Source organism: Notothenia rossii (genome assembly GCF_949606895.1).
Source record: "Notothenia rossii genome assembly, chromosome: 5".
Lineage (NCBI taxonomy): Eukaryota > Metazoa > Chordata > Actinopteri > Perciformes > Nototheniidae > Notothenia > Notothenia rossii.
Window position 1 is genome coordinate 64798138 of NC_136903.1, and position 16415 is coordinate 64814552.

The 16415-nt window shown below is 39.8% G+C and overlaps 2 protein-coding genes across 2 annotated transcripts; both read right to left on the reverse strand.

The window, feature by feature from the left end:
* Positions 1–3: 3 nt before the first annotated feature.
* On the reverse strand, positions 4–13531 carry phtf1 (putative homeodomain transcription factor 1). The gene is made up of 17 exons (XM_079682499.1): positions 13190–13531; positions 12178–12303; positions 10991–11047; positions 10826–10895; positions 10395–10553; positions 9396–9576; positions 9026–9146; positions 8286–8483; positions 7951–8196; positions 7606–7734; positions 5934–6203; positions 4914–5045; positions 4628–4714; positions 2119–2274; positions 1847–1942; positions 1281–1406; positions 4–748 (listed from the first exon to the last, which is right to left on the reverse strand). Exons 2-17 carry the CDS (start codon positions 12205–12207, stop codon positions 728–730), a joined length of 2079 nt encoding a protein of 692 aa, XP_079538625.1. The 5' UTR covers positions 12208–12303; positions 13190–13531; the 3' UTR covers positions 4–727.
* A 792-nt stretch (positions 13532–14323) lies between these two features.
* ora1 (olfactory receptor class A related 1) lies at positions 14324–15265 on the reverse strand (the record flags this gene model as incomplete). Its single annotated transcript, XM_079682506.1, has 1 exon — positions 14324–15265. The coding sequence occupies one exon, from the start codon at positions 15263–15265 to the stop codon at positions 14324–14326; it is 942 nt and encodes a 313-aa protein (XP_079538632.1).
* Between the last annotated feature and the right edge of the window lie 1150 nt (positions 15266–16415).

Genomic DNA, 16415 nt, shown 5'->3' on the forward strand with positions numbered 1-16415 from the left:
CGATTGATAGGTAGATAAAAACATTTATTCACCTCTAACAAGTATTTTCTATAAGCAAAACTTGGCATAGTTATTTCCTTTGACAATAATCATCGACACAAAACACAGATAGTGGTCATTATTTACAGGTACCATTACAAGTTTAAGTGCTAAAATAGACCCCCAAATAAATAAAGCCCTCTTACAATCACAAAGTTTCCTTTTTAAACAGTACAAAAATCAAATTCCTATGAAAATTCATTTAATTAAGCTGGCAGCCCCTTTTGATTTAGCGGCTTCAGATAGCACAAACTAACTGTAAATCAAGCTAATATACTGATGGGAAAACATCAGTGAATAAGACTATATAAACTATCCACTCCAGGTCTGTATTTACATTTCGTTGTGCGTATACACCTCTGGATGCCACAGATGCCTGAAATGATCTCAGACCTCAAAATCATCCCTATATTTAACGACACACTGAAAAGGGGTAAAACATTAGGCACTGGTTTAGTGGCGTGGTGGATGGACACCAACTGAGCCGCCAGCAATTGTGTGTGAGCAATAGTCAGAGCATCTCAGGCTTGGGAATGACTGATGAAACTCGAGAGACAGACGTTTCTGCTGGAAGGCACAGACAATGAATAACAGACAGTAGATTTGCACTTTTTTGATGAGACGCTGTAGGTGTAGACAGAGCTTCTGGTATCCAGTGTCCGACTGTTAGTGGTTTGCTCTTTTCACATTAAGGCTTGATTTTCCACAGCTGGAAATGAAGCCGAGGAGATACAACTTTTGTTAGAGGAATCTTAAAGAAAACACACACACACACACACACAGCACAACATTTTGGGAACGCTTATTCACTATCTTTTAGCGAATCTATCCCAGTCCCATGTCTGTGCTATAAATGTGGAACAACAACCAGGAGCCGATTAGCTCAGGTTGTTTCAGCATAGTTCAAAAATGTACCACGGATTAACAAGATGTATCTTTTGTTTTAACCATAAAAAACTACGAGTAATAGTTAATAAGTGAGCATTAGAGAAGTTAATTGATGTATTTTTGAACTTTGAATGCAGCTAGACAGGCTATTTTCCGATGCTCCCAGTCTTTATGCTAAGCTAGGCTCACAGCCTCTGGGCTCCAGCTACATACTGTTCACACACAAACATGAGAGTTGTACACATAACTTAATACTAAAGGAAAATGTGCCTATTCAATTAAGTATATTCACAATAGAGGGATTGCTAAATTACACATGAGATGTAATTTAACTTTAGCAGAAAGACCCTCACTCTGATGTTGAAGCCGAGCAGGTCACTGACCACAGCAGACACAGCGGACAGGATGACCACTCTGGTGATATTGTAGATCAGAGGGTTCACAGTCAGACCCAGCAGTCTGAAAGGTATATCCAGCTCCTTAGGAGGAGAAAGGGAATACAATGTTATATAACTTTACAAAATGAGTCAAAGTTAGAATGAATTATGGAGGTTATTAGAGTGTAATACTAAGGGACAGTTAAGTAGTTAAACATAAAGTGAGATGACTGAACACCAATTATTGAACAATTTTAACTAACAAACATCAACTCTATCAGTGGAAGTAACAGTTTTATTAACATAGTCAACAGGATGAGGAATTATATATTTTTTATTTTACAAAATTGTTTATTTTCTAAAAAACACATTTTAAACTAACTCTGAATATTTCATTATTTAAATGAAACAATGGGGAAAATAATCTAACCTAAAAGTGCTGCCTTTATCTTATTTTGAAAGGATTAGAATGCTAATATATGCAGCATTTTACACTTAAAAATCAAACAAAGCCCCTCTGATGGTACATTCAAATTGCTTACCTTCATCAGTTTTGTAGCTAGTTTTAAAACATTGTTCACAATGTTGAGTTCTTCTTTCTTATTGGGTTTTTTCTCCATCTTGAGATACAAATTGATCTGCAACCAAGAACAGTTTCACATAATATAAATAATACAATGAAGTCATGGTAATTTTTTAACTGAATGATATACCGACTGTAAATCATCTGATAGTATTGCTGTACAAGGCTGAACCCACAGAGAAATAACCTGCAACTCCATGTGTTTCCCTCTTTGCAGACACAGATTCTTACCTGCTCAGTGAGCAGCACTGAGGAGTTGCTGTATTTGCAGTTTGTCTCTGAGCCGAGGGTTGCCAGCCGTAACAGAAAGAGGATGAGGGAGGAGGCCCACACCATCAGCTCCCAGTTAGTCAGGGTCTCTAGGAATGTCTGGTGGTTGCGCAGAAGCTAAAGAAGGGCAACAAAACAACAACAGTGGTTATTCTTGTAGCCCTCAGCAATTAGTTGTTGTACGAATTGGGATTCAACTGTATCATGACATTTCATTGTTTTTAGCTGACACTTTTATCTAAAGGGACTTACAATAAGTGCAATATACCAAAAAGATACAAACTCAGAACAGCAAGAAACATGCAGGTTCATTTGTTTCAATAAGCCAAACCATTGTAGATGCTGTTGCATTAGCTTCAAATGAGCTAAAACCATTTAAAGAGCAACTTGCAGGTTAGAGACACCAGTGAATAAATGTGTAAGAAAATGATGTATACACTAGATTTTCCCAAAAATATAGACTACAGTGACATCTGGCGTTGTTTTTGTAAAACATTTTTACTTCCGCATAAAAAAAGCCTCCCCACGTGACCTCCTGCGTGTGGCGTGACATGGGGGAGAGTGGCCGGTCTACCGTAGTAATAAACATGGATCACAATGCTAGTTGTGTGACACAGAAGAGGTTGAAAATAAATATTTGAATGCATATGATGGACCACAACCATATAATTATGAGCCTTCTATGCGTCCAAGAGACCGGAGGCCTGTACTACGAAGCTGGATTTTTGCTTAGCCGGCTAACTTCAGGGAAAGCTCGGGCTTTCCGGTCCTACGACGCTGGTTCTCTTTTTAGCAGGCTAGATCTCCATGGTAACTTATGCTATGCGGCTAACCTGCCCCGGAGCAGGTTAGGTTGCAGGCTAAGAGCTCAACTCAGTGAAAGCACTGCCTGCTGACCAATCAGAGCTCAGTGTGAAGAGTTTAAAGCGATGAAGTCATATTACAGGAGAAAGGAAATACAGAAAAGCTGCCGTTGCAGGAAAGACGGCCGGCAAAAATCACAGACTGTGTGAACGTGAACATTAATAGAATATCACCTCCCATCTTCAGAGCAATCTGACTATTATAACATTAGCGTTAAGAAAGCTTACTTAAATATCTGCCACAACATAAGTAACCGAATCAGAGTAACATTAAGTACAGTCTGCGGCATATCACATCATAATGTATCATATATTTCCTTATCTGAGTCAGCTGAGCCGTATCTGGCCGTGCAACACTCACAGTGTCGCATACTGTATGCAGAAGTATTATTTTAAGCAACACGTTAAGTTGACGAAACACTCGAGACAAATGTAATTAAAGTCAGATCCACTCGTGTCTTAGACAGGGCAGTGATATCATAAACCTGTTAATGTACGCATTCACACTTTTTTCTTTTACCAGCTGTATTCACCTTGCAGGTGCAGCTCTGTGGCTTTTATCCTGGATAAAGTGTTTAATTCATGGATGTTTAAAGTTTAACTTCTTCATATTTGTCTAATATTATAGTTGACTTTTCATTCAGGAAGTAAGACGCTGTGCTGTCAGTGCGCTTCTCCATGTTTGTGATTGTTCGAATGCTCCAAATACCACCCCTTTCGTGTGAACGCGCACCTAACTAGATAGGGCACGGCTGGCTTGAGCGATCCACTTGATAACCAGCGTCGTAGTACCGTTTAGCGACAGCGCGTATGTTTTGGATTAGGCCAACCGGCTAACTCAAACATATCCAGGTTAGGAAAATCCAGCTTCGTAGTGCAGGCCCCGGGGAGAGATGTAATACAGTTTCCTGATAAACATTTTGTTTGATAGGCTTTAGCTGTGGAGAGTATGTGCTGCAGGGAGGTGGATGCACCTCGCACAACGTACCCAGTAACGAAAGCTAGCTCCGGTCCTTTTCCTGTTAGGGAAACTGTGGACTCGATGCCCTGACAGGCTGGAGTTTGTGCAACCTGCACAAACACAAGCTCACCATGATTACAAATGGTGAAATGCAATGTAAAATTACCGAAAAAATACCAGCTCACTAAATCACAACCGCTCAAACCAACTACAAACTACTACCGCGGATTGGGCAGAGAACGAGTCCGAGAAAGTTGCTCCCCCATGTGATGTAATATAACGCGTTTGACGTTAAAAAAAACGTCTTGTGTCTTGTAAAACATATCAAATCCTGCATTAACCTTTTTAATTGTAATTTTCAGGCAGGGTTAAGCATAAATCTAGTTAAAAAAAACAACCTGCAAGTTGCTCTTTAAGCACAACATTTAGCTTTCCTGATATCAATGGAGAGCTTGTTTCCACCATTTATGAGTCAGGATAACAAACAGGAGTACTTTTGACAAGCTGAGTGATCAATGTGTCTCATCTTCTTGTCTGGTAATATGATTAGATGGTTGCATCTTTTTTGGCTGTCTGGTAACATTATTACATTTGGGATCGCTTCACAGATCAGATCTGTTCCAGCTGATAAATAAGATGACCTGACCTGGGCGCAAATGATGAAGGAAATGGAAAGTGCCAAAAGGAAGATAGTGGAGACGATGACGTCAACGGAGCGCTGCGGCCCTCGTCTCTGCAATAAAATCAGAAATATTTTATTAATATCACAGTGGGGAACAGTGCAGATAAAAAGGCAAATGCAATATGTATTCAATAAGAATAAGCAAGTCAGTGAACACACCACTACAAACAAAGACTAGTCCAGTGAAACACTCTTGAGGTGAATAAAATATACACAAACAGGGGGAGTGTTAAAGCAGGAGAATACACACCCTGAGAAAAGAGCGTAGTGACAACCACATCTTAATGTTCTGGACTTTCTTCAGCCTGAAGTGAGGGATCTCAGATTTCTTGGCCTTGCGAGCTGAAGTCAGGTGGCTGAAGTACTTGGCAAACAAGAGTCTCTGTAACGGGAACAAGGGAAATACAGTGTCAGAGATGCAAAGCACAGATAGAGTTAAGCAGTTCTGCAAAGAGTCAAGAGAGGTGATTCTGTTTAAATGGTTCTTAACACCACTAGAGGGAGACATTTGTTAAATAAATGAACTGAATGAATTGATAAGTGTGGATGAGTTGGATAATTGTAAGTACATGGATTTTAACTTCATGTTTATTACGAAAGGGCAATATTTGTACATGTAGGGCTTGAATAAAATGTCAGGGGATAAAAGCCAAGTTTATTGGATATTCTGAGGATTACAAATCTGAAAAGAAGCTAATTTATAGTTCAAAAATATGGATTTTGTCACTATATTCAACTCTTCTATTTTGATTAATAATGTAAAGGTTTGGAACAGTTCCTCTCATGCTTTGGATGATGCCAATAGGAAGTATAATATTTGTGCTTAGTGAGTTAGCTGCATGCTTCCAATTGAGCTCTGTTATCTTTAGTCAACATTTTTTGGCATTTGCTAATTTGGACCATTGAAAAACCGTTGGTAGTTCCTGTTTGCATTGTTGGCATGGATGTCAGGACGACCAATTCAATAATTCATTCTCATATTGAAGAACCTTATAAATGTGGTAATTAATAAAAAAGAACTGAGATTATAGGAGATTTTTTTCTAGGAGTTATAAAAAGACACACAGACGTTTATATGACCTATTGATAACCTCAGGAGTTGCATTCAGTTATGAAAAGCCATTTAGTTTTGACTTTGGGATGGAGGAATGCCACTTTGGGGTTAGAATTGATTCTATAAGCAATGATATTGAACTACACATAACCTAGTGGCAAGACATAGCTGAGAATAAATTGTGAGCAAATATATAAAAGATACTTCAGCGCTCACCTGTTTGTACGTTCTCTCAGCCACACACATCATGAAGAAGAACAGTCCTATGAGGCAGACTCTTTGCAGCGTTGTGATGAGGAAAAAGACGTAGGCATGGAGACCATGCTGCCCCAGCGCCATGTCTACCAGCTCCTTCTGTGAAAGGGAGCTGAGTTTGGACACGTCCAGACGCTGAGCCAGGTGGAAGGCAAAGGGAAGCAGAGCCAGGGTGGTGGTCATCAGCCCACCAAGCATGAGGTAGCCCACACCCTGCTCCACCAACTTCACCTGGGAAGAAACAGGAGGAAGACACAGGAGAAATCTTGTTATGCTGCAAAGAAATTCTGCTAATAAAATCAGTGCATCTGGACAGGTACTCAGTCAGAAAATATTGATTTAAATGAACACAGCCTGCATGTTTAATGCCTAGAAGTCATTTAACAGTACATGTCTGACAGCTAAACGTTGAGATTGTCCATTCTTTTCATATCGGTAATCATGTAAAATGTACATTGTAATTGTAAGAGCCATTTTGATGGAGTGTCATGTTTGGGTTCAAGTTTTCACAATCAGGTGTTATTCACTGTGTGTGCCATAGGGTGTCGCTGTCCGATTCCCTATGGCGAATGGTATTTACGTTGTTTTTTTTGTCACCTGATGGGGTGTGTCTGACCCCAAAAGGGCAAATGGTTAGGGGAAGTCGCAATACCACAAAGCATGTTTGTTAACAAGGATAATTGTGTGGACTTCACTTTCACGATGCACAAACTCTGGTCAATAGATGGAATGTCAACAAGCCTACCGACTCATCATTGAAAACAACAACACAAACGGTATCTATAAACACAGTAAGCGCGTCAGCCAATTCATCCCGGGAGTTAAAACACCACATGGAAGCTTCAGTATTGGGCTAAAGCTCCTTTGGTAATCCTATCTGCACCTTATATTGCATATTATTATTGCATAACTCAAGATGACTACACTTTGAATTGCAATATTTCTTGTCACAGATATGACTCTGTGGTAGACAAACTAGGAGACCTAGAAGAGGTTATTGTGTAAATGTTGTGATTTAAAGGGTTAGGAATCACCTAAGTCACACAATAACCAAAGCAACATAACCAGTCTAGGCAGTTGTAGACCAGAACCATCTTCTGTCTGTAAGTTAAAATGATTGATTTTGTCAGAGGAGTCTGGTGGTTTGCAAAAACGGCATCGGTAACAGCTTCAGTTCCCCTGTGAAAATGGCTGTCTGACACAGCAAGGTAAAGAACAGTGAACTCTCCCTTTTTAGGCACAGTCTTGGTTCTTGGCTTCAAACACTTGTATTATGCAGCACTAGGAGGGCTATCGATAATATATTGGTTTTGTGATATGAGACTAGATCTCTAAATATTGCACTAAGTGACTTTCTACTGGTTTTAAAGGATGCATTACGTAAGTGACAGATTGTTCTAGTTGTCTGTTATATTATTTGCCTTACCCACATAGCCATTATATCCACATACCTAATAATCATATTTAAAAAATTTTTTTGTGTGAAAGCGATAGTCAACCCTATGATATTGTAGCAATCTTGAAGTCCAGGTATTTAACCTCAAATATTGTGATATCGGATGTCTTCATACCACACAGTATAAAACTGCACATGCTGTATCATTATTACAAACATAAAGAGGATCATGTGTACCCGTGTGAGGATGATCCCACTGATCTCCAATACTGACATGTCTGCTTTCTTACACTCGCCCTGCTCCCATATTATGGCACTGACACGGTCCTTGGATGGGTGACACGCCTGCAGCCAGGACAGCTGGTTCTGAAATCACATGCACAATAAACAACATTAAGTTTACTGCTGCTTTTAAATGTGTAAATAATGCTGCAGTGTCGTATTCTGCAATGGTTCTAGGGCTAAATAGGATTCTGATTTACTGGGATTATTCATAAAATGTGGAGATATCTGAAAATAAACCATAACTTTTAAAACACAACCGTTAAGTCCACACAACACAAGGTTTATTGTCGATCTTACTCCGGCGATCCCCTGCTGCAGGCTCTCATCGTCACTGCTCAGAGTGGTGGTCGGTGGGAGCGTCAGGCCGGCATTGTACCTCCCGTTCACCTCACTGTCGCTGCTCCCCGTGGAGGCGGAGTCAGGCCCCTGGAGAAGCTCCTCCCACAATGTGTCATCGGTGTCGGAGGCAGGACGAGAGCCCAACCTTGGCCTGAGGCGATCCACCTCTCGAGGCTTCACTTTGACGGAAGCCCCACTCACTTCCTGTTTCAGTGTTTGAAATAATTATTTAAATCCTGCATACTGTGATCAATCATAAATACCTGTTCTATAAACAAAACACCAAACTTCACCTGAGGTCTTAATGTGGGTGTGGCCATATAGTTTAGACTCCTCCTTCTAACAGAGGCCCCTGTTGCAGATGGCGGCCATGTTGACGCATGTTGTCTCTCTGGATCAGGTGCTGGAAGAATTAATTCCACCGGTTGAACCCCCTCCTCTTCCTCACTGGAGAGCTCGTCGGATGCGCCAAAACCTGACTTTCTTGTGATCTGTGAAAGAATATCAAGTCACACAAACAAAAGGAATGACAACACATGCATGAATTTCCAATATGCCATAAGACTAAAATGCTATGGTGTACAAAACATGTTATTAAAGAATCTAGAGCAGCTTTGAAACACAATCCTTAACCAACGGAAATTCATAAAATAACAAAACCATCCGTCAGTGTGATGAACTCCGATATAATAGCGAGAGTTGATAAAACGACTGCACGTTTTAATATTTATTAAAATATCTATTCAGATATAGGTCATCGACTTCATTATAGATAGTTTTCATCTTTATTACTACTTCTTCAGGTTTAACTCAATCTGCCTCTCTTTTTGAGACAGCAAACAAAACAAAAAGACCTTATTTTGATGTTGATATTAGCCATGAGGTAACACAATTCAAAATGTTATTAAACCTACATGTCAATACAGCCCACCTGCATTTATTTGGTGTTATTTTTATCTTTGATTCATAAGTTATTTTCTTCTTTACTTTATATCACAGTCCTGAGATTGAGTAGTTCGATGAGTGACTGTACCCTCCTCTCTTCGTTCCTGTATAACAGCTGGCTTTCTTCAAACGGCCAGGACCCCTGCTGCTCTCTGTCCTCGCTGTCATTCTTCTCCTCAGATTTTTTCAGCCCTCTGCTCTTCCTTGGCCTTGCAGGAGATGGAATAAAAATGTCAGTTGAAGACAAGAAATTGTAAATACAGCAGCCATTAAAAAATGAACTAAACCAACAGGAGTGAAAGAAGTTCAAGAGAGGCCTTACTGAACAGAATAATTCTAGGTTTAAGGTCTCTGGGTCTATTTGTGTGAATAATGTGGCAGTTTATGCAACTGCCAAGAGGTGAGAGTGTGTTTGTAAAGGCAAATGAGTGTGCAGTGCCTAACAATGAGTACAGCACCTCCGTCTGCGAGCGGGGCTGGTGGTGCAGCTGGCAGCTGGACTGCCCGAGGACCACCGGCTGGACTCAGTGGACACAATCTGGCAGTGCACCGTGCCCAGCAGCAGCATCAGAAACATGGGGCCAAACACCTCGCTGGCACTCGCCCCAGGGACATCCACGTACAGCAGCAGCGCGGCCACTGAGGGGAGCAAAACATTTGGCATCAGCAAACAAAACGGTCCCTTCGGGGGCCCATTATAACAGAATTCCTGCTTACTAATGAGGTCTGTCTGTGTTGCTCAGGTGTGATGGTTAATATGGTTAGTGTTGCACTTAACTGTGTAAACTGTGACAAATGGAGATCCTGAATTAAGTATATCAAAAACAGGGTACTGTTTTTTTCCTTTAATGACCGTGTTTGTGTTTTAATGGTTTAACAAAGTCAATAGAAAAAGCTCTAAAAGATTATTGTAGCTGCAGAGATGTTGTAATTTAGGAACAACACACACTCAAGAGTAACTGTTGTAATATACATGAGCTTTGTCAGTTAATATTACCCAATGCATGTCAAGTTGGTTAACTCATTTCAGCTCCATTGGTTCAAGAAAAGCATGTTAATAATTAGTATTATAAAAGAGGCAGTTTTAAAAAGGTACAAACATAATAAACTATCTGAAAGTCTAGAATAGGGGTCCAGACAGAAATTATTTACAAAATATATTACTAAGACATCTGAAATTGAGTTAATGTATTATGACAAAGATGTTAAGGATTAGTATTCTGTCAAACCTGTTCTGCAACATCAAGTGACATTTCAGTTATAATTCAAAATCTTTCACGAGTAGCATAAGTGTCAAGAAAACTCACTTTAAGTTTGTTTAAAATGTGTAGTCATGTAATTTGTACACTGGTTCTTGTAATTATCTTAATGTTTGAATTCATAACCAAATGCAGTCCAGTTCTCTGAGAAACCACAGCCCAATTATGAATACAATTAGATTGAGGCGGTGAGCAAACCTTGCATGAAGTAGAGCACGAGGATGCAGGAGGAGATGGACTTGGAGGTGACCTGGATCCACCACTGGAAGAAGAACGGGAACAGCAGCACTCGGACCAGACCCTTCCGAGTCAGAGCTGTCCAGGGCCGGTCTGGTTTAGCTTTGCTGAACGTTGATCCTAAAGGGAGGAATAAGAAAGTCTCTTATAAAACATTATAGATTTGACAATATCTCACAGCTTTACAACATAATGGTTGCTATTTTGCTGTTAGGTTTAAGCAAGACACAACTACATTCAACAAAAGTTACAGAAACAGAACGTACAAAACGATAAAAATCAGAACATGGGCAGAAATGACTTAGGTTAGTGTGGATATGTGTGGACAGGGTAAGGAGCAAATGTATTTACTACTAACAATAGATGGAGAACTACTCTTCATCAAGCCTTACCTCTTACTAAGTCGACATCAATGAGGTCTGGTTTGATGTGGCCCGTCTTTCTTGGTTTGCTGTTCAAACCCTTGATACATGGAAAGTGGTATTTTCGATTTAGTGGGAATGCCGAAGATAGATACACAAAGTATTTATTTGTCAAGATTTTTTTTGTCGTCTTACATTTAGATCGGTGTGCTTCAGAGATTTCTCCCAGACTTGTTGATCATAGGCTCCGATCTGTAGCAACAACACAACTTTTATCAATACTTTCCTTGAGAACAAGCACAGCAGGATGCTAAATAAACTGGTTATTAAAATAAATGTATTTTAAGTACAAATGATTAAACCAATGTACTTTTATCTGGCATTTAAATAAAACACTGAAGCCTCATACACATCACAAGTATGACTATAGGACAGCAGGCAGTAGCTCAGTCTGTACGGACTTAGCCTAGGAACTGAAGGGTCGCCATTTGAACTCCTGATCTGTCCAAAAATGATATATAATTAGTGTGGACTGGTAGCTGGAGAGGTGCCAGTTCACCTCCTGGTCACTGCCGAGCTGTCCTTGAGCAAGGCAACTTAACTGCTCTCTGGCGCCGGACAACCTGGCAGCCTGTTCGCTCTAGCAGCTCTCTATAAAATGCATGTGTGTATTTGTACTGTGCATTACTATGCATGTGTTTGTTTTTACTGTGTGTATTCAACCAACAGAGTAAAAAACGGAATCTCTACTTGTGGATAAATAAAGGGTCATCTTCTTCTTAAAAACACTACATGAAGTACTAACATAAACAACGTAAGAGATGATGGAATTTGTTATATTATATGATTACAGGTTCAGCAGGAAGAAACACTTTCAATTGCTCCACCGCTGTTTAAGACATGTAAACATGTCTTAAACGGCGTCAGATGTTGTTCACATTTGATGCAAATCAGGTTATATGAAAGTGAACTCTTAAAATGAGTTACATAATTGTGTGCTTCTGGCAGCCTTAGTAAATATCCTCCTACATGTTTCAACATATGGAGGTTACCTAACCTGTAACAGGTCCCACCTTTTTTTTCCAACTTCATTTGCTTTGTACACAGTCAAACAAAACAGGAAAGGTATGCAGGTGTTTGTGTAGAATCAGCAGTGTCTCTGTCAATTAAACACACAATACATCAACAAGTCTTAATCTTAGACTTGTGTCTGCTGCGTTTTTCTGGGACCATTTGCATTTATTGATATAAATATTGCCTTTTGAATAAATACATGGCCTTTGTCAGTATATTTTTACAACACAACCCCTTATTTATTTCTCTTTGAAACTTGTTTGTTGGATATATTAATGATACGCCTTTCACAACAATATGTTGTTTACCTTCTCTTGATACCAGGCTATTCTGGCCATTGTGATCAGATTCTGGAACCAGTGAAGTCACAGTCAGGTCATTTCACAAAGAGTGCAGGAAAGAGAGACGACTGGGCAGAAATCCAGATTTGTTCACTAGACAAAAAGAGGTACAGACACATTGAACCAGACAAAAAGTGATGGAATGAAGCTAAGTAGATGGTTGATATTATTAAGTGCTGTCCTTAATTGTATGTATAGATTAATGTAAGAAGGGACAATCATTAACATGAGCACTCTCATTCCCATCATGTCATTTGTCGGATTTAGTTGCTAATGTTCCTACGCAGTCCCTGAGGTTCGAGTGCTTTCTTTGATTCTTTTTTATTTTATGCTTCTTTATAACTCTACTCTTCTACATTAAATAAGAACATATTGTACTTTTAACTTAATAATATTTGTTTAACAAGCATAAGTTACTAACTATTCTACAGATTCAAGTATATTCAACAACAAAATGATACAAGTCTGATGCAGTTGACCCGTAATAATAACCCAAAAAAGAAAAATACATCGAATAAACATGTTTTAAGCAACATTGGATCTGTTAATATGTACCTCACATTTACCAATTACAACAATAGTAATGCTTACACATTACTGTATCACCAATTATAATACATTCATATATTATTATGTAATTGGCCATTCTGCATTATTGATTATTTTACTATTGCTACTTTAAATATATTAAATGCTAATACTCATGAAGGCTACTTTTAGATTTTGAATGCTTTACTTTTGCAGTAGTTTTACACTGTGACATTTCTACCTTAAATCGGAGAAATTCTTCCAGCAATGCATAACAGTAACACAATGAAGAAAATAGTTAGAAAGCGTTAGCTGTAGATGTGGAGCGGTTCGTTACAGCGGTAGCTACAGTAAGTTTCGTGATGCAGCACACATCTGCTGACGTTCAACCAAATTCTTTGTAAACAAGCTAACACAAGCTAACCGTTAGCAAGAGGCTTACATAACTCACCTAAAATGAAACAGAGCGGGTTGGTCTGCCACAAACTGGAAGACAGCTTTAATAATCATCACAAACTGGTCGCTGAATACTTCACTGTCAGGAGCAAAGCAGCGTCTTGTTGTCAAACTGAGCTAACTCCTAGCTACGCGTTTATCCCAACTGACACTCTTCGACACGTTACATGACTTCAGAATGTTTCATTTCTAAACTGCTTCCTTCGTACGCATGAACGTATGCCGATACGTTTATTCTTGGAACTGTGTACTTCACGAACTACACTTTTATTTACTTTTACTTTAGCATTAGGGGCCGTGTTCCGCTTCCCTTTTCCGGGGTTTGTTGTGCTTGTGTGGGATTTGCCCTCCCTCAGTCATGTCTCTCAGGCTGAGAGTGCGCTCTGTTATGCTGCAATCTGAATCATTTTCCGTGGGTAAGATTGAGACAATAACCGCTACTATTGCATTGAACGTTCAATCAACAAGGTCTGATCTATATTTTTAAATACAAGTTTGACTTATGGGGATGGTCGCAGCAAGTTGAGGAATGGGCTGCCTTAAATGTCACTATATGGTCAAAATGTACCCATAACCTGAAGCTGTATTAAAAGTAAGCATTTGAAATCTAAGTGAGACTACATCCCAGGGACAATAAAACCTCAACATTTAACAAAACGTTTAGAGGACATACCTGTCTTTAATGTTGGCTAATGCCTGTTTAAATTGCTTTTGAATGTCAAACGATCCCAAATATAATCAGTGTAAGACCACAACAGACATATCATATCATGTAAAAGCAAAGGGGTGTTTTGCACAATCGCTTCAAAAATGTATAAACAACAAAACAAAACAGTTAATAAACAAAATGGATGTAGGCCTACTAATGAAAATACCGATTGACTAATGGCTTCAGCTCTAATGACAATGACCTGTCATAAAGTTCAGACACCTGTATAATTATGCTTTTATTCAAAAATATACTCAAGAGACACTGTATCACCATTACAAGGCACTATTTGTACTACTTCTAAAAAGTCCTTTGTTCAGCTAAATGACTGTCATCTGTGCAGCAGGGTTGAAAATGATGAGGTCCGAGAAAACAACCTTGTCTTGTTTGTCAACAGTCTGTCAAGACAGCAAAAGAGTGTCATTTCTCACTCGATTCCTGATTGTCCACTGACGGCTGATCTTGCTCTGCTGCACACACGATCTTCGCCTTGACCTTCTTGTTGGAGGAAATGATGAAGTAGGGGCTGAGAGAGGCGTAGCAAGAGGAGAAGAACACCCTCATATCAGCCACCACTGGTGACACCTTCGGCACCGTCAGCATGTAGATCCAGATCACGTTATCAATGCCGAAAAAGAACACATACAGAACCACCAGGGTGACCACCGTTTTAGCCGCCCTGGTCTCTGCCCCTCCGCCATGAGAGCGACGCATCCCTCTCACCTTGTGGCTGTGGCGGTGGAGGAGCAGCAGGATGTACCCACTTGAGCCCAACATCAGGGCAACAAAGGCAAAATCCCTCACAGACACAGCCACGCCATTTATCACATAGGACAGGTAGTCTCTGAAGTCCACATGACAGAAGCCCAGGTTAAGAGTAAAGGCAGGGACTGTGCCATTACGTGGGGCCATAGAGAAGAAAGGGGCTGCGATGCATATGGCCATGTTGAGTAACCATAGTCCTGCAAATGTAGGGAGGACCAGGGAAGGAAGTGCAGGTTTCAATCTGGATAAACGGGGTCCAGCGGGGGCGATGGTGACTGCCTGAAACACACTGAGCATGCAGGTGATGCAGACTGATAAAGCCCGGCCGATACGGTAGGCGTAGATCACCACCTTACAGCCGGGGTCATTCAGCAGGTCCTTCAGCCCAAACACAGTCATAGTCTGGGGGATGCAGCGGGTCAGCAGCAGCATCAGGTTGGCGAAGGCCAGGTGGCACAGGATCAGGTCCACAGGAAGGATCTTGGGCTGGGTGCAAATGATGTTGGCGTAAGCCAGCAGAACCACAGAGTTTCCAAAGATGCCCATTCCTGTTTGCAAGAGGAAGGAGACCCCTTTGATGGTCACACACAGATCCATAACAGCAGTGCCTAAAGTGGTCCTGATTTGAAAAGCAGACACAGAAACTGTTATAAATACACTGAAAACATCCTCCATGCCACAAAGCTTAAAACTATAACCACATAAATAATACAACCAAACTGGATACAATCATGTTATTTCTCAAATGTTTTTATTCAAAATTAAGCTTACCTCAATTTGCAGATGAACCGAAAAGCCTGTTGTGCATTAAATGTTTAATTGCCTGTGAAATTGCAATTTATAGTATCCGATGCCCCTTGAGATCATTGGCCACCGTTGCAGTTTTCAGCCCACAGTTTGGAAAATTAAAGCAACAAAATAAATCTGACTCAAGTGATCTCAGAGGACAAAGCACTAAAGAGGGAATTTGTACAGCTGAAGGGCACACACAGTTTTAAGTCTGGATTAAAACGGTAGTCCCATATGAACATTGAAGCCGTTTTTGTTTTCTGTAATTATTCCTTCTGTTCATATCTTACTTGCTGGACAAAAAACAAAATCCTTTGAAGAACATATCTCTTGAACATTGGATGTCCTTGGTGGCCAATTCTTTGGGCGTTGTGTATCTCCTTTACACCTGCGAGACTTCAGCAGCCATTCTTCTTCTAGTGACAACATCTATTACTCCACAAATGTCCCCAAAACCGTCCATAGGATACTAGAAAGGAGTATTTTAGTTTACAGTAAGCACATTAGTAATAATTACAACAAAATGTGTTCAATGTACTTATGGTAATATTTTGTATGTTTGAAAACATACATCAAAACAATTTGATCTATAATCTGTCATTTAGGTTTTAATGTGACATTCTCATCCAAATGGGAGAACAAAACCCTGCTATAATGTGATTACTTTTCTGGTATGGAATAAGATACAGTATAGTGCAATATCAAACCCCTGCGGGCTGCATATCAACAAACATTTCAGACAGTGGTGTAAAGAAACTAAGTACATTTACTCAAGTACTTTACTTAAGTACAACTTTGAGGTACTTGTACTTTACTTGAGTATTTAAATGTTTGGGATATTGCACTTCTCCCTTATTTCAATTCAGAGGTAAATCGTGTACTTTTACTCGACTACATTTATTTAATACCTTTAGTTACTTAACAGATGTGGATCAACAATGTGAAATACAAACAACAG

Bases quoted from the DNA above. Each gene is read 5' to 3' on its own strand.
- phtf1 (XM_079682499.1), bottom strand. From the start codon at position 12,207: ATGGCCAGAATAGCCTGGTATCAAGAGAAG. The intron at 8,197-8,285 runs GTGAAGTTTGGT...ACACTGAAACAG, and splicing joins CACCCACATTAAGACCTCAG to GAAGTGAGTGGGGCTTCCGT. The intron at 6,204-7,605 runs GTACACATGATC...GTTTCTTCCCAG, and splicing joins GTGGGATCATCCTCACACGG to GTGAAGTTGGTGGAGCAGGG.